General features: G+C 39.5%; 1 protein-coding gene across 5 annotated transcripts in view; it reads right to left on the minus strand.

Moving 5' to 3' along the window:
• DIP2C (disco interacting protein 2 homolog C) overlaps positions 1-18944 on the minus strand; it is a 307964-nt gene that overhangs the window by 76897 nt on the left and 212123 nt on the right. For all 5 annotated transcript variants that reach the window (XM_032181494.1, XM_032181493.1, XM_032181496.1 and 2 more), the window contains 5 exons: positions 16471-16562; positions 12289-12399; positions 2334-2457; positions 1552-1661; positions 121-223 (listed from right to left, as the gene is read on the minus strand). In XM_032181494.1, coding sequence (XP_032037385.1) covers positions 121-223; positions 1552-1661; positions 2334-2457; positions 12289-12399; positions 16471-16562 — 540 coding nt within the window. The remainder of the gene's footprint in view (positions 1-120; positions 224-1551; positions 1662-2333; positions 2458-12288; positions 12400-16470; positions 16563-18944) is intronic.

Genomic DNA, 18944 nt, shown 5'->3' on the forward strand with positions numbered 1-18944 from the left:
CTAGAAGCTTTTAACACAGATCTATGTAAAACATAAGACAGAAGCACAAGGTGAGAAATAAATTCACACAAAAATTCACACTTGATTTTAAGGATGTAACAAGGGAAGTGTACTCCATACCTTCTGTGTATCCACATGCCTGGGTCAGAGCTTGGCAGTGTGTCAGCAGCGCAATCCTTGTCACAGTCACCCCAAGCACACTTCCATCTTTACATGTTTTGTACTACAGAGAATCAAGCAGAGAAAGCCCAAATGCAATGGATGCCCTATTTCCGTTATTTAATAGTTTACAGTGTTTCCTATGTAGGTGAATGCTGGACACGTTCAATGACGATTTTAAGAAGGCAGCAGTACTGAGAAGATTGGGAAGCTTTTTTAAGATGGGATGTCCCTTCTTGGCTGAAGCTTCTCAGGCTCAATAACAGAAATCCATCTCTTGTTTAAATACTGGCATTGTGGAAAAAATAATTCTAAGAATGCTGACCATGTTAACAACTAAAGGGCTGGCTAGATTTAGCAGAGAATAACCTATCTCAGTCTGCTCAGTGTTCACATTAGATTTTATAGGTCAACTAGTAAATCTGAACTTATCCATTCTGTGTCATGTAAGGCATGGGATGAGCTGATTGTAGAACCACTGCTGGGTGCTGTTATGATAATCTGTATGAATACACCCTGAAAGACACAAGCTCTTTGACTGCAAGAATATGAGAGTCATGAGAAAATAGAATAAAAAAGCGGTAGGAGATCACTGCTGATGATCATGGTAATTTTTGCAATTTTATGCAAGAGTTTGAAAACTATCAGTGGCAATTAAAGTAAATTAAACATTTATCTTTCTCCATGATGAAGATAATCAGCAAGATTGAAAATGGAGTTATTTCTGTTCTCTAGCCCAGTGTTCTGACTGTGCAAATACAGGAAATATCTTTGCTCCATTCACTTGAACTTTTTCCCTTTGAATAATCATTTAAATTCAGTACTACCATCACTGAATTCAAGGCATTTGTGTCTACATAGAAGTGGGAGGAAAAAAAAGGAAAAATAATAAAAGAGAAAAATTAAACCTAACAGCATTGCTAATTTTCCCTTCCTGATGCTGGTCTTTTGGGGGTAGTGTGACTCACAAAGCAGTAAGTGACAGACAAGCTTTTGAACAAGAAGTTCTTTCTCTTTCAAAGGGTCTAAAGGCTGTGATATGAGAACGGGAGCTTCATTGTCAAACTTGCTGTCGATCCATCTCAAGGCTAGTGGGCAAGCCCACACTGTGAATGAGACCTAGTTTGGTCAAGGCAAATTTAATGTAGTATTACAACAGCAATGTAGATGACTTAAAACCATCAATGTTAGAAACCCCCAAAATACAATTTAACATTCCATTATTTTTTCTGAAATCAATATACAGTATAATTATTAGAAAATATTACTTATTAATAAGCTAAAACAGGATGTTCTTTGCTTCTGTGAGCAGCAAATGAATAATTATGTTTACCTAATCCAGAAGTGCCACATGCAATGATTCAAAGAGAAGATGCATCTTTATTAACTCACCTCAATGTAAGCAGTGTCATTGTTTGCATCCTTGATATGTGGGAACCAGTCACGAGGAGGCTTGGAGAGATGTTTAGACTCAGTGACAAACCACAGCAGCTTTGGCCAGCCTGAGATACAGTGACAAAGAAAAGAAAGCTTTAGTTGAGCTTCTGCCGGATAAGACATGACAAAATTCTTCTCTGCCAAAGTTTTTTCCCAAATGCCTGTGTCACCATTATCTAAACATCGCTGCTTCTAAACCTCAGCGTAGCGTGAGAAAAAAGATTTTCCAAAACTACCTTGTGAACACAGCTATCAAGTAGTGAGGCCTTCTCAGCCAATCCCTGAAGAAATGGCTGTGCAGTTTGAGCTGTTATTGACCCAAATAGTTCATTACCACACTCCTATCAGAGGTTACCGTCCTCTTTCCTCTTAGTATTCAGTCCTATACCTCTTAGCTATAGGACTGAATCATCTGAAGGCCAAAATCTGTTGGCTTAACATAGTTTGCAAGTGAAGACAACTTCAGTAGCCCAGCTGAGCTGGCTGTGAAGCAGATTGCACCCTTTGGCAGCTGGAAATGGGGAGCAGCAATGTCTAACAGTGACCCATGAATACACAGCTGGGGCAACAGCATCCTGACAGCTCCTGAGGCACCTGTTCTCTGTTCTGTCAGGGTTCTTGAGACCCCTCAGTTGAATCTAACATTTAATCTTACCCACTACAAGTAAACAAATACTACGACTAGTGTCATGGTAAATTATGTGTGTGAAATCCACCATAACCAAGGGTCAGCTTACCTTTAAACTGTGGTATCTCCCCTGTGGGGCTCTTAGGCAGTCCTTTATGGCATGCATCACTAGTCAAGGCCACAGTAACTCCACAGCTTCCAAGCAAAAAGCCTATTTGTTGACTTCCTGCATCCTGATAGACATCAAAATAAAAGCAATACATAATGTTGGTTAGAAGTGACTACACACAACAAAAATATTTTCATCCTTTGGCATATTATCTTGAGAGGAATGCAGCCTCTTTCCTTGAAGCAACTTAACTGATTAGCAAAATTGATTTGTAAAATCACACAGGAATTCCACAACCTAGATATTTTCTCATCTGTAACAACATAAATTATACAGAGAACTGAAGTTATCAGTTGGTGTCTGCTCTCTCAGCTCTTCAGAAATGATGAGAGCTTGGAAGGAGTGGCTGATACACCCAAGGGTTGTGCTGCCACTCTGAGGGACCATGACATGCTGGTAGGAACTTGTTAAAACTAGTAAAAACTGCAAAGTTGTGCACTTAGGAAGGAACAAGCCCAGGCACCTGTATGTGCTGGGTGGGCATCCAGCTGGAAAAGCAGATTTGTTGCAAAGGACCTGGGGGTCCTGGTGGATCCCTAGTTGAGTATAAGTCATCAACGTGTCCTTGTGACAAAGAAAGCTTAACGGTATTCTCGGCTGCATTAGTCAATGTATCACCAGTAGATTGAGGTAAGTTATCCTTCCTCTCTACTCAGCACTGATGAGGCTACACCTGGAGTACTTTGCATTTCTGGGCCCACCAGTACAAGAGAGGCATGGACACACTGGAGAGAATCCAATGAAGGGCCACAAAGATGATGCAAGGAACACTTTTTCACTGTGAGGCTACCTAAGCACTAAAGCTGTTTGCCCAGAGAGGTGGTGGAGTCACCATCTTTGAAGATATTCAAAAGTCATGTGGGTAATCTCCTCCAGGTGTCCCTGCTTAAGCAGGTGGGTTGGACAAGATGACATCCCGATGTCCCTTCTAGCCTCCACCATTCTGCAATTCTGTGGTTCTGTGATGATTCTAGGAAATAATATGGGTTATAGATGCTCCCTCTTGGAGAATGCTTTCAACTTTTGAGATGTTATGGTGGACATACAGTGGCGACAGTATCACTGTTTATGCTGATCTAATCTGATTTGTCAATAAGCATTTCATTGAGTAGTTGTGCACATAGTTCAGGAGCACTACAGATAGTCAAGTGCCCATTAAAGAAAGCACACTACATTTTACTGTCATCAAGAGGAAATGGGTATTGAGGCTAAAAAGTCATGTAATGATTTGCAAGTCTAGGCCGTAGCTGTTCCTTGAGAGCTGCTGTGCTTCCACAGCAGTATGTCGGCTTTACTTATAGTGTCTTGTCATGATTCTTTCATGAACTTTACATCTATCCATTAGGCTCTTCAGCAGAGAAAAGCCCTGGACATAAATACACACAGAAGAACTAACCCTTTCTTCCCACTATGAGTCTAGAGAAAATAGCCTACTGAGTCTTAAAAAATCAAATTAAAATATCTTTCAAATCAACCATAAAGCATACTTAACCATGGGAGCAACCAGAAACACAGAACAGTTGCCTTAATGTATCGATTTATTCAAAGCAAAACTGCATGATGAGCCTGAAAGCTTATCTGACTACTTTTAATGCAATTTTTTTTGTAGTCAAATAAAGCAATTTAAAGTGGAGAAGCAAGGAAATCAGAGGAAAAACAAAAGCTTATCTGTTTTCCATAGCAGCTCAAAATAGGCATATAGCACCAATTATCAGAACTTCGACAGCTGACTAAACAATGAGGGACGATAACCTGGTCTGTCAAAACCACGCTATGTAACCCCTTCAATCCATTATTACTGCATCTGCTTTTGCTCTCTGCAGTATTACCAGAATGAATGGAAAACCAGGAAAAATCAGTAAGGTACTTTTTCAGGAAAGCTTTTTAGAGTTAAGCCTGTTCATTGTCTTTTCCGATAAAAATCTAGACAAGGGCAGTAGCCTTTGAACAATGGAGACTAAGGCTGGTATCCATCAACAACATTTTGGGAAATGTGTTGATCTCACAGTGCCTTCACCACAAAGAGAAAAAACAGCATTACTGTTCTCAGTACAAGCACTTAGCCTGATCAGATACTGATTCCATGTGAGGATGAGACCTGGCTGCACTCCCGTAGCCTTATCAGAGGGATGTGTGGGTGCCTGGACACTGCGGGAGCAGTGGGTCTTCCTCATGGGACCTCATAAGGAACAGCAGGAAGATGAGGACTGGAGTGCTCCAGAAGACAACGTCACTTCTTGGGCAAGACATAACCCCTGAGATGTGCTACTCTGCCATATACAACAGAGGGACACCAGTTTCTTAAAATATCCTATGTATACTTCCATTACCCCCAATTTCCCACTAACTATCAATTTTCTTTAAACAGAATTGAACATAACTTTCACAATCAAATGCAGGAGCTACATCACTCTGCATTTTAAATTAAAGTCAAAGTCTTGTTTTAAGTTTATGCCCTATAAAAGACTGCTAGCAAACTTTCACCACTGTACCAAGAAAATGCATGCTTTCAAGTACTAGATCTCATTTAATGCAAGACCTTGCAAGAAACTAACTTAATAAATTCTATTTAGAAACCTGACACATATAAACCAGTACAAACTGTGGACCTTAGAGCATCAGCATATCACAGCCATGGAGGATGCATCATTTAAGAAGTGATCTGCCAAGCTCTTCTCATAGCAAAACAAAACAACAGGAAAAGGAAATTTATATCAGCGGTTCAGGATTTCTAGATAACACAAGGAATAATGACTGTGCTTCCACTTGGTGCCACACCAATTCTTTTGGAGCACGTCCACTTAAAAATTATTCATTCATTTGCAGCACACCACGCACAAGCTTGAAGAATAGCGTATAGATTACCTAACATAATCTACCCACACATCATAGACTCTTATAACAGACTTAATTTTAGGTCAGGACAACCACATTTCAAACTGTGTTAAAACCTTCAACCCATTGTTTTTTTCTGTACAGTTATTTCCTTCATTTGAAAGGACAAACTGGTTAAACAATTACGTGATGCACCTCTACCACAGGAGAGAAGGAAAAAAAAATCCTCAGTTATAGACAATAGCCAGGGTGGTTTTCAGATTTTCGTTTTCTGTGATGTGCCTTTGGTTTCCCCAGTAAATCCTGCCTTGCAAGACAAAAGTAACTCAAGATGCTGCAGGAGAGGTAAACGATAGATGATGTTCTCAATAGCTACGGGAACTCCAGTTGAGGATCACACAGCATGAACACTCTGAAGCTTTCTGGTGGTCTGCTAGTCTGTGTCAGTCGTTCCCACTTCCAATGTCATTCTCACACCTCCTAACTAATTATCACCGCCTCCTGCCTGCTCCTGGTGGCTTCATCCTAACTTAGAAGCAGCAAGTACTGCAGAGAATAGAGATGGAGAGGGGTGAACATTCCTCTCCCCATGTAGGTGCCCCAGTGATACCTGCTGCTCTGCAGAAGCAATCGTTTCTAACTACCCAAATGGTGGGAGATCTGAAACCATCTCAAGCTCAGAGAAATATCTCACAGACACACTGCAACCTTACCTAAAACACTCAAGTATGCAAATGTGATGGTCTTTGCTGTTCCTCATGCCTCAGAATGACAGACCCAGAGCAGTGAGTGCCTTAGGTAAAATTTGTAAGCTTGAAAAATGAATCACAGAATCCACTAGGTTGGAAAAGGCCTTCAAGATCATCAAGTTCCACCACCAACTTGACCTGCTGAGCCCCAGCACTAAACCATGTCCCTTAGTGCCATGTCCACACGTCTCTTTAATACCTCCAGGCACGGGGACTCCCTCACTTCTGTGGGCAGCCCATTCCAATGCTTGACCACCTTTTCCATGAAGAAATTCTTCCTAATGTCTAGTTTAAACCTCCCCTGGCACAACTTGATGCTGTTTCCTCATATCCCATCCCTTGTCAGCTGAGAAAAGAGACCAACACCTTCCTCACTGCAACCTTTCAGGTAGTTGTGGAGAGCGATGAGGTCTCCCCTCAGCCTCCTCTTCTCCAGACTAAACAACCCCAGTTCCCTCAGCCACTCCTCATAACTTTTGTTTTCTGGTCTCTTCACCAGCTTCATTGCCCTTCTCTGCACATGCTCAAGCAACTCAATATCCCTCTTGCAGTGAGGTTTGAGTTAAAATACAGTCATTTGTGAGAAGCAGTCAAAGCGTCCATATGGCAAGGAAAAAGACTTCTGACTTTAGGAGTATTGATTCTTTCATATTTCAGAGACTAGCTATTGAGCTATCGGCATCCCTTCTGAGTAATGTAAAATGAATGTCTCCAATGCTGAAAACTGCTTTGTAAGTAAAAAGAAGAAATCAAATCACCTACTGCTGAAAAACCCCCACAAATGTCTCCCCCCGTAAATAAAAGCACCCTCCTGCACTTAAATGGAATAAATTTTCAAGACAAACTGTTTTGTCAGCAGCATTATTTGCTATTTTGGTAGTTTATGCTAATCTGCTACTTTGACAAACCCTTACTTGCCACAGACAATTTATTTTGCTAAATTTTGTTGGGTTGGAAAAAAACCTCAGGGATCCAGCAGAGACTGGGTGAAACAACTGAACCAACGCAGTCCCAAGCGCAGACAGGGAGAGACTCTCCATCATTGCTCATCGTCAGAAGCCTCCACAATTCACAGTTTGAAACGACAAGTAATACAGGTGGAAGGCAAAAGATACAGCTGAGGTATTGTAGCATGAGGTTTGAGATGAAATGCTGACTTTGGAACTATCATTTTACATTTCTTGAAGGCATGGCACTTGCTGAAGTATGAAAAATGAGGTCTGCATAGCTTTAGACAATGTCTGCACACACCTAGAGAGATCAATCTTGCAGATGAAGCGAGCCAGAAATCCTCTCTGCTGTAGGTAGCCATTCAAGGTTCTCTAAAGACTTTTATTAAAGGTTCCCTAAAGGTTTTCACCACTACCTGGAGGCAAATTGTCTTCATCCTGCTGCAGAGAGTGATAATTCATTGTCAGGATAAAAAATCCCACGTGTGGCTGCATTTCAGCATGCTGTTAATGTCATTTTTGTAATGCTTTGTGAGAGTATCTGTGTGAAGGAAAACAATTATGTTCTCTTCTTTGTGAGTGGGAGTGCATAGTCTTCCACCTAATATGGAAGGAAGGAAGAGACAGCCAGTGCCAAGGTTGGGCTGGTAAAGGTTACTCCTGTCCACTTCAAGTCCCAGACTGGTTTCAAAGTGAGAATTATGTAGCAATACCTTGCAAAATGAACTAATTTTTTTTGTTGTTGTTGTTACAATGCTTATTCGAGCTCTATTTGCCTTTACTCTAACAAACATTTTCTGTGAAAGAACAAACAGGGCAACCATCAGACACAAAACCCAAGCACAGGTACCTTTAAAACAAAAGTGAAAAGGGATCAAGGAAACCCTCCATTTTAAAAATACAAAGATCTTAATAAAAATAGTCAAAACACAAAGCAGATGCAATTTTCATGATCAGCTTTATGAGGCAGAAATCAGCTGTCTCATCAGAGAGAGCTTTGGTATCTGGTTGTAATTTTCATGTGAAACATGGAACTGTGAGCAGTCTGAATGTCCAAAAGTCTTAATGAAAGCAGGACAAGAGTTATTTTTGGCAGGGGACACTGGACGAAACGCGATATTCTCTGTAGGAAACTACTTTTTCCTAAACCTGAAAACATAAAAACAAAATGTAGACTGTAAGGGACCTGAGGTTGACGGTGACCAGCTGAGCAAAGACCTCTGCCCAGTGCCTGCAGAGGGGAGGGTGGGCACGGCGCCCACGTGGGCCCGGCTGTGTGTGCCAGGGGTTCAGCAGGGCTGAGGCTGGAAGGCTGTGCCACCGAAAAGAAAATCTATGGCATTTTATGCATGTTTTAGATCCAGCAAAGAAAGTTCATTGTCAAAAGCTGTTCAGAACGATGTCAATTCCCAGCGTTGCTGGAACTCAGTGGATATGTTGCAGTGTATCAGGTACAGCACAATAATGAGGAAAGCGGGGAGGAAACAGGGCTTGTTTTACCTCAAGCTCTGAAGATGTCTGAATACTAGAAAAAATGTCGAGGTGTATTTCCTTTGGAATACAATTCTGCCTTCAAATGGCAGAAAAGACTGGGACAACTTCTCTGTTTTTTAAAGATGTATCTCTCTGGCTACCGTTAAAGCTTTAATAACCTAACTTTTCAGGATTTAATAAAAAGAGCTCCTGGAAAACAGTTTTTACCCTCAACAAAACATCTATTTGATATTTTTTTCATGTGTCCAGGAGTGGGTATCTCTGAACTCACTATAGAAACACACAAGCATATTTTAAAATCACATTGTCAAAGCCAGCTTCTGGAAAAGTACAGAAACACTTCCAAGAAGCACACGTAGCATTAAGTCTAACAGGCTTAATAATGATTGAGAAATAGTTTATATGCTTTCATGTCATATTCTGTTACAAATGTTCACCTCCTATGACAAGAAAGCCATAAAGAGCTATGTGGGATCACTGTTCACATATTCACAGAAAGCGATTGAGCGTAACTACGAAAGCGCTTGGAGGACAAAAATGTTATTTTGAGATTCAAACAGATTAGCTCCCCTGACTGTATCAGAGCAAAATCATAACAACTTTCACGGTGCCCATCAAATGGAAAAAAAATAACCTGCAAACTCTGAAGAAAAAGAAAGCAAAAACATATTTTAAAATCTTTTCATACGGGGAATAGTAAGCCGCTATTTGAACTGGAACTTGAAACGTCAAAAATCCTGTATCTGCTACTTTGATGGCACCTTCTGTGATACCTGGTTTGCAATTCACATCGCATCACATATACAATGCGCCAATGCAGAACACTCCAGCTTCTGGTAACATTAACCGAAGTGGCAGTTCTGGAGGCAGAGGTGTGGCATACAACACACTAAAAAAGGACCCATACTTATTTACTGATTTTGGAAAGCATAAAGAAATTTGGGCAGAGGGACTACTGCGAAAAAACACAGCCCTTAATCCAAGGGTTGAGGATTAGTAACAAAAAATTTTGGAAGTGATCATGATACAGACATTTCAGTGGCATTAATGGAAGAAAAGATGAAAAAAACATGTTGTTTATTCTATAGCTGCAATGACTGTAGAACCCCTGACTGCTTCTTCTAGAACAAAAAATCAGTTTTGATGTTTAAAAAAATAAAAAAAGCTTGAGATTTCGGTTTTTCATTTTAGATCTGATTTTCCCAGTCCAAAAAGCAAAAAATCATGCTGACACAAATGCCCACTCCCAGGTCCTTGCTGAACACCCTAAAGTCTTGTGAGAAAGCAAAAGTGAAGAACCCTGCACAGAATCCAGTGAACCCATCCCAATTGCCATGCCAGACAGGTCTCTGTAAGTCCTCTGGAGAAGTAAAACTAATTCTAGGTATCTTGTCAAGACAAAGATGAGATACAAAGCACGACGAGATGGACCATCACCTAATGGACCAACCAGAAAATAATTCTGTCAAAATCTAAAAAAAAAAGTACACTCGTGATACAAAGAGCAGGCAATACACACCAAATGTATGGGCTGCTAAAACAGAAGCCTTCACTTCCATACATGCATAGATGACTGCAGAGTAACAGGTGAGCCTGACTACCTGGCTGCAAGTATTATTGTTCAGTTTTAAACTGCCAGGCACAATTGGCACAGAGCTGTGAAGAACTCTTCCTTATGAAAACACAGAACAGTATTAAGGCTGCTAACACAAGTTTTTAATACTAAAAATGCGCTGATGAATACTAAATATGTGCTCACGAACTCCCTGAAACAGCTCATCCTGTATCAAGTTGTTATTCTGTAAGTCTGTATGCGCCCGTAATATAATTGTTGGTCTATTTGTTAGTTCACATCTCTCTCTTCCAAAAATCAAGCCAAAAAAGGTATGCTGCCAGAATTTACTGAAGCGTGAAGAAAAGAGAACAAATAATGGTAAAGCATAAAAGAACAGCCTAGGCCATTGTGAGATGACACAAATGACATCTTCCCACGGATGCCAGAAGCAATCCGCTGCCATTTGACCAAGCAGAGGTATTCCTTCTGGGACTACTCAGAACATGATTTTCATCTCATTGCTTCCACTCCAGTTCCTTCTCCATATAAACAAATGCAGAAATATTTGCAATAGTATACGCTGTGAGATTGCATAGTTTTATTTATAGATCATAGATCATGTTGCTTTTTTAATTATACTGCTGACATCTCTGTTATTGTTTTATCGGTGCAATATTTAAACATTAGGGAATGATCTTGGCAACAGTTAAACAGTCTGAGCCTGTAGTTATTGCCTTATATAAATATATATATATATGCATGTGTGAGTGTATATTTTTATATATATACATATGCACACATAAAAAAAAAATCAAGGTTCAGCCAAATTAGGGTAAGTTATTAACCTGATATAGGGTATTTACTTGGACAGCTGGATTTTATAGCTTACTGGATGGATATGGTATCAGATGTTCTAAAATAAATCTGATTTATACCTATCCATACACTTTAACATGCAATTAAACCTTGGACAATAAGCAACGGGGGAAGACATAACAGATATTTTTTTTTTTATCCCTGAAGGTCACGTTGCTTCTTTTTTGTAAAATGAAAGTCAAGTTAACTATGTGATGATGTATGTATGATCTTACAATGTATATAGTCTATTTGCCTTATTTTGTTGACACACTTAAAGCAGAAATAATGCATCACTTCATGCAACTACTTCAAACTACCTCAAGGTACTGCACTCACATGTGAAAGCATGGTGATAGCCTGATGCAAACGCAGTACACTTCTACTAAAATCCTGACACTCATTCCAGAGTCAAGTCCACTCCTCAGTGATCTCTAATACAACACTTAACAAACAAACTAGCATGAACTTATTCCCCACAGTGGATTAAAGAACACATGTTGTGTGGACAATTCCAGACCAAATACTTGAAGTAAAGCATTATTAGTGCTAGCTAATAACAAAGGAATTATATAACGGGACATTTGGGAGAACCTTAGAGTAAGCATTGCTGCCAGCCATGCTAAAATGAAGGGGATATGACAAAAAGAGCTTGGAATGGATAAATATGTTTCATTATATTTAAAGCCTCAAAGGTATGCATCCTCAGAAAAAATGCATGTTCAGCAGCATCAGTGCAACCTTCCCAGCTGTGGCTCTCCAGTACCACTGAGCCCCCTCCCCTCACTGTCCCCAAGTATCTCCTCAACCTGAAACTGCTATACCTGTCTACTAAGATTTTCCCAGAAACCAGTGGTGGAATCTGAACCAACACTGCATGTGACATGTTTTTGATTAGCCATGATCATTTTCAGCTATGAACGTATGCTCTGCGGCAAGAATTCACAAACTGGTTTTGCTCAATGTCCAGCCTTAGCAGAGATGACAGTGGCGATGGAAGCTTCAGGATACAACTGCACACATAAACACAGGAGAAGGCATTTCCCTAACTGCTTTGAAGTAGCACACAAAGCAGTAGTGGCATTATAACATAGCTTTGGTTGCAGGGACAGGTGGAAAATCAGCAGTTGCTGCCAATGATTCTTTGTCAACGGCCAACATCAGAATGCTTTGAGAGGCTATGAAGATAATCCATCTTGGGCTGGCAAGGCTGTTCTCTTGCAAAATTTTCCTCTCCTTTCCCAGGCAGACCTGTATTTGCTGAAACTGCAAGCACATCTTGAGATTTGCCGTCACAGAAAAGAAGGAACTATATATAACTCACCACACAGCACTATCTTTGTATCTGTAGATTCAGAGCTAGTTAACCACAAATGTACTCAGAAGTTAGGTTCAGTTGTGATTCATTCTGACATAAGTTTTAAAAGGCAGTATAGAGAAGAAATTCTGTTCCCTACCTTTCTTGTAAGTGGCACTTCAATAGGGACGGGGACAACTTCTGCAAGCAGGCAGCCATAAAATGCCACCATGAAAGCAGCAGGATCATTGTTAGGGAACACGAGTGTTACCTGAAACAGAGACATACGTTAAAGATTTTCTGAAATGCATGTTTTATTACAGGTTTCAACTAACAATAGCTGGAGTTTCTATGCTTCTTTTGGGAGAAAGGTGATTACAGAAACATTTCTACAATAATTACTCAAATACCTAAAGAAAGATGAATGAGGAATCAGAAGGAATTTATTCTGATACACGTTCCTTTTGTGAACATTTTCACTTAGGTTGTAGTTAAATATTTTCATGCTGCATTGTTTCCCACATTGACAATACCTTTCATCTGATTTTCAACTTACTGATTGCTTTGCAGATATTAAAGAACCAAACAAATGGAACTAATAGAATTTTACATTTTAATTTAGTATTTGCTTGATGTTACTGAAAACAAAGTGGATCTGTGACCAGGTCAGATTACGCAGCCTTACTGTGTCATTATGTCAATCATTAGCAATTATGTGTTAAGGCATGTGCTATGAGGAGAGGTCTGGGACATTTGCTTTGTCTAGTTTGGAGAAAAGGAGGCTAAAGCAACCTCATTGCTCTCTACAATTTCCTGAAGAGGGGAAGCAGAAAGGGAGGTGCCGGTTTCTTCTCCCTGGGAAACGATGACAGGATGTGTGGGAACAGCACAAACCTGCACCAGGAGAGGTTCAGACTGAACACTGGGAAAAAAATATTTGCCAAGAGAGTGGTCCAACACTGGAACGGGCTTCCTGGAGGGGTGGTTGATGCCCCAAGCCTGTCAGTGTTCAAGAGGTGTTTGCTCTCATTAATATGCTTTAACTTTGGTTAGCCCTGAAGTGGTCAGTCAGTTGGACAAATGATCTTTGTAGGTCCCCTCCAACTGAACTATTCTATTTCTATTCAATTCAATTCGATTTAATTCTAAGTCTGGACTTGCTACACTTCACAGCTTTCGGGCTAGGGAATTATTTAGATTAAAGAATGTCAAGAAAAGATAAGACATTATAGAAAATCACCTGTATGCTCATGAGGTGCCTTTCATCCCCAGATGTGCCGAACTGGGCAGCTTACACCTATGGGTGCTGCAATCTCTTTAGATCATCCAGGGACAAAACAGAAGGATGAATGAGATTGCATGATCTAACTGAGGATCCAGCAACCTAGAGAGCCCACAGCTCTCCTTGCCATCAATTAGTGGTTAGAGACCTCAAGGGATGGATCCTGTCTATATTTTTATTTTCATTCACTCAGATGCATTTTCTCAACTCATGTCTTAAGCAGCTGCAATGGAGCTGGTAACTATACCTCCCGGGGCTGACAGAAGTGGCATGCAAGAGGTGTTCCACGTGACTTCTAACTTAACTCCGTTGGGTTTGCACACAGGATCAGTGTTCAGCACCTTAAAGTTTGCTGAAAGTACATATTAAGTCTTCAGTTTTGACTGATTTGACAACCATAGGACTTACAAGTTTCAATCTCTTGGAGCAAAACCATCGTGTTTTACACACTTGCCAGGATTCAGTAACTGGAGATTAAAAGTGTTTTCAGTGATTTCATATGGCTTCAAAGATGGTTCCTTTCTACAAATTAAATTGATTTCTTCAAACTAGAAGAAATCTAACTTTGTCCAAAGGCTCAAAAATATCTGTTTTTTAAGATGAAGGCTTAAAACTTTAGGAACTTCATAGAAAAGATACTGATATCATATCTGTATCCTAGCACAAGAAACAATACAACTGCACAAGATGGCTGTGCAGTTTAGTGTATATATTTTCTGTACACATACCATAAATATCCACAAGGGAAATGGAATGAAAGGGTTTTTGCTAGGTACACTGCAGGGATAGCAGTTTGCTGAGCCCAGCACAGATCTGAAAGATGTTGAAAGATCCCAAAAGGTACTTTGAGGATTGTTATTTTTTGTGTTGCTCTTTGTTTACATACACACAGTGAAGGTTTAGCTGGGAATCTTTTCAAAGGAGCTGACTGAGGTGAAAAACTCTCACTGAAGTCCAGTGGGGATGAAGCATTAACTTCCCCTTCAAAAGACATTAATCACTAACAGACCCATACCAAATAAACAGATAGCGTGTGTAACAGCAAAAAGGGATAAGGCTGAAGGCAAATGAAATATACAGCGCATTGATGAGAATCTATTTATCTGGTAGATATATTAGAGGGCAAGCTTAATTTACAGGCAGCTGTCTGGGATGACATGAGGTTAAATTTCTGAAGATACTATAGTAGCCAAATGTGGTTCTTCGTGAGCTATAATTGTATCAGAACCAGGGACTCACATACAGGCACAATCACTTATTCTTTTGTCTCGGACAAAGAAACTAAAGAGTGATGTCATATGAGTCATGAAAAATAAAGATTGCATTGATAGAATATGCTTTTAAAGGGGGAAAGCCCCTTCCGAGTTGTATATCATATTAACGTAAGTAAACAATTACCCTCCGATTTGGAAAAGATCACAAATATGCACAAATGTATTTCATTTAGCATTTCAAAAGTACCTTTAACTGTTGTCACACAAAATACATTATTTAGAATAAAAAGTCATTTTCAGAGAGGTCAGAAAGCTTTTATATTATTACGACAGGGGGATAACAGCCAGAATAACAGCCTAGAACATCAGTACAGTAACACCTCATCTTCCACAAGAAGCAGCTTTAAATGATCGTGTTTCTGTTACAGAGATGCTAAGCAAGATGTTTTTACAGCACAAGCATACGCTTTCAGCACTCAGCCATAAACATTTGTTTCGCTGTAATCTAGGTGGACTTATTTTAGAAGGACTGCAATTTGTTATGTATGTGTCCTGCACTAGCTAAACTTCCAGCTTTCTGACTGAATTATCCACAAATCTTTTCCTAACGTTAGGAGATGTCAGCGGTTGCTGCAGTAAATTAATGCAAAGATGGGCAGTTAGCAGACAACAGGGAGAGAGAGGCACACACACACTGCCTGTATCTGAACTTTATTCCATTTAGAGCCTTCTGGGTGGATTCTCTTGATGCACACACTTGAACAACTTGCTGCTTCTGCTGTTGCTTAGATACACACTTGTAAATCAAGCAAAAGAGATTCTTCAGATGGCTGAATACCACTGTAGGAAGCAATTTAGATTAAGGATCTAGAGATCTTTTAGTTAAATGCTTTATGATTTATTTCCAAATGAAGCACAGAAAGGACCGTCAGGTTTCTTTTTTTTTTTTTTTAATTCATTTTTTTTCTTCTCTGAACCTTTACTGCATGCTCTCATTTTTGAAGACATAAGAAAAGTGTAGTGCATATCAACACATTTTTCACATATGGCACAAAAGGACCAAGTAAACCAGCAGTTTGAGAATTGCTCTCAAACTGGAAGAGGAATCCTTAATTTCACATTCAAACCTCTAATCACAAGGTTATGACTAAAATGTGCATTTCTGACAGATTTGTTCAGGCACCTCCATTCCATGACTTAGAACCAACCTGGAATGGGACCTGTGGAAATTTGGATACACACTCTGGCAGAGAAAAGGGGTAGCATGAAGGCAGCAGACTAGCTCTGTAACCCTTGCCCTCTGTGGATGTTATACATTCACCTAGATCCAGCCTCTGGCAGTAGCTGAATCAGATTGAAGAACAAGGAATGGAAATACTCTCCACATTACCAGTCAGCGTAATTTATTTATTTAACTGGCTGCCAGAATATACTTAGCTTGTTTGTGTTTGTCCTCCACAATGCTCCTCTTTTTTTTCTACCATCTCAACAACTACAAAGTCATTAGTAAGTACGTTTTACCCACACGACACCTCCAGGCTCTATAAGCAAGTTTTTGCTAAACAGACCGCTGTTCTATGTCCAAAAATCACTTTCCATGGGAACGTTTATTGCTGATGTTGCCACAACTTGAAGTTGCTATTCAGCGAATACTAGCTCAGATTATTTAATGTGCAATTCAAAACATCTGTCTGAGTGATCAGCCCTTTTCTGACTAAAAGGCAGACTTTCCTCCACCCCCAACATTTAACTTCATTAATTTCCCCTGGGCACCCAAATACCTCATTCTCTCTTTGTCAACCCGGGATCTGAATTATTAATAAATAAAAATCATTCAGTTACTCACCCTGTCTCCAGGTCGTACCATTGGTTCTTGTTTTGTGCCTAATTTATGTAGTATATTGTAAGCAACCTTCATACTTCTGGTCCAAAGTTTTCCTATTAACACAAAATTTGTAAAATTAATTTTAAAATTCTGCATGTTTTACAAGATTATTAAAGGGAAAGAATGCCTAAGCAGTAGAAGAAATACTAGGAAAACATACATGAATTTTCCAACTAAATGTGATACCACTGCTGCAACTAAAAGAAATATTTTTAAATACATATCAGATATATCAGATATTTTCTTTGAACTTCAAGACAGCAGCATTTTTAAGCCAAAAAAAAAAAAAAAAAAAAAAAAAAGCTTTCTTCAAGGTAGAAAAAAGTAGCTTTCTTGCTTTGCAGTGAATTGGATCTGGACTCCAAAAGTCAGGTGTTAGAAGTGGCTGGAATACCAGGAAGTCCAGACAGCCTATTAGCAAAAGCTGCCTTTCAGTTCAGACTGTGCTGTGCAGGGGGACTTCCCTCCGAGGGTATGATGCAGGGATCATAATGGCACTTTCCCTACTCCAAGACACCAAGGAAAAAAGGAAAGCAGTCCCGAGAAGGAGAGACAAGGAAAAAAAGTCAACAACAGAAAACACCCTACAGCCAAAGGGGCACACTGAAGCAGCAGGGACCTTCTGATCCTTAGCACACCTGTAAGATGAGTTGCACTTTTAATTCTGGACCTTCTTCAGTTTAACTTGGCTTTTACTTCTCCCCAACTCCCACACAGTCCCTTCCCTCAGTTTCACTTCACTTGCCTCCAGGTATCCTTCCTTTTTACCATCTCTGTTCCCCCTTGCTTCATCCCCCCATCTGCACTTACTTAGCTAATCTTCATACAGACCTTGCACCAATATTATTTAAAGAAAGAATCATCTCCTCAAAATATCACTGGCCATATTGTGCCTTTCATTAATCCTTTAAGAGATCAGCATATCCCGACTGTGCAAGTTCTTTCCGAGAGCCTTTGTTTACAGCCCTTGTTACTTCCATTCGAATAATACCTAGCATAACAGACCTTGGTCTTGGCTGGCCCTCAGCTACTGTCTTGAAGCAGTATTCAGTCTGACAGTAACAAATCTTTAATTCATGCCCACCAATAACTTAAACGATAATAGGTTCTGACAACAGATTACCTATGGGGTTCAGCAGTTCAGGCTCCCAAACAAGCAGTACTGCTATTTATAACTAAACCAAGCAGTTTTTATAATAAATTCCTCCACATTCTGGATACAAAATGCAATGCTGTATTATTTTAAGTGCCAATCTGATGCAAATGTAATGTATAATGAGAAGGCCAGATTTTCTTTTTTAACTCTTAAGGAAAATTGGAAGGTCACTGCTGCCTGTTATTGAGAAAGTCTTAAGTGCAATTACTTCTTATGAAAATGGTAATATTTTATCATTACATCATATTTTCTGAAGCTTTAAATATATTTAAAATTGCTCCAGTATTTGGATGCTGAACTGTCCTGATGTTTAAAAACAAACACAAGTCAATTCTGTTCCACTGAAAACTCAATGTGGATACAGAAATACTTCTGCAGAATTAACCTTCATAACACTGCAGTAGAACTACCTGCCTTTATTGGAAAAAAGTCTTTAAAAGCATCCCTGTTGCAACAGTCAACACTTAAACTTGACCAGCAAGTGGAATAAAAACAAGGATGCCCTAAAAAAGCAAATATTCATTTTCTTAAAAGTTTCCAACATTAAAGTTTCAGTGGCAACAAACGTAGAAGAGCAATTAGTACTGATACAGAAATTTGGAGAATGGAAATGAAAAGCCTGGTAGAAGTTCTGAGTGCAAGGGAGAACCATCTTTACACAAAACACTTTCATGCTTATAATGAACATTAAGATTTTGATCCCTTTTCTGAGAGACATAAGGGGCTGCTGTGAAAAGTTCTATTGGAGCTATGGAGATTAAATCTGTTAAAAGTCTTAAATTTGCATTTGTGACATATTCATACTCATTTTTTGTGTATCAAACATGCCATCTTGCATACAATATTTTCTTCAAAATTTGAGCTCTGAAGCACTATTCATATTAAAGGACTTAGATGCGTTCTTTCAGAAGTACATGGGTACACAATACAACTGTCTCCATGCCAATGTAAATCAAAGTAAATGTAGAAATAAAGTTCTCTCAAAGAGTAATGTGTTACTTTCTAGTAAGGTTGTAAATATTTGTCTAAATACGTTTTGTCATGATGCTCCCTTACTTCCAAAATTTTACTTCATCTTCTGAAATATAGAATATACAAGGCCATTTCACTACTTCCTCACCTTTCTGTTTCAACACACCTTGAATTGCACAGAATAAGTCTGTAATATTTTCTAGAGGTCTTTTTCCTTCCAGGCCCTCTCCTGTTCTAATTACTGTTGGAATACCAAACTGTGTCAACTAACTGAGCTACCTGCATGTGCGAAAGGGTATGAAACTAT

This window comes from Aythya fuligula, chromosome 2 (genome assembly GCF_009819795.1).
Source record: "Aythya fuligula isolate bAytFul2 chromosome 2, bAytFul2.pri, whole genome shotgun sequence".
NCBI lineage: Eukaryota > Metazoa > Chordata > Aves > Anseriformes > Anatidae > Aythya > Aythya fuligula.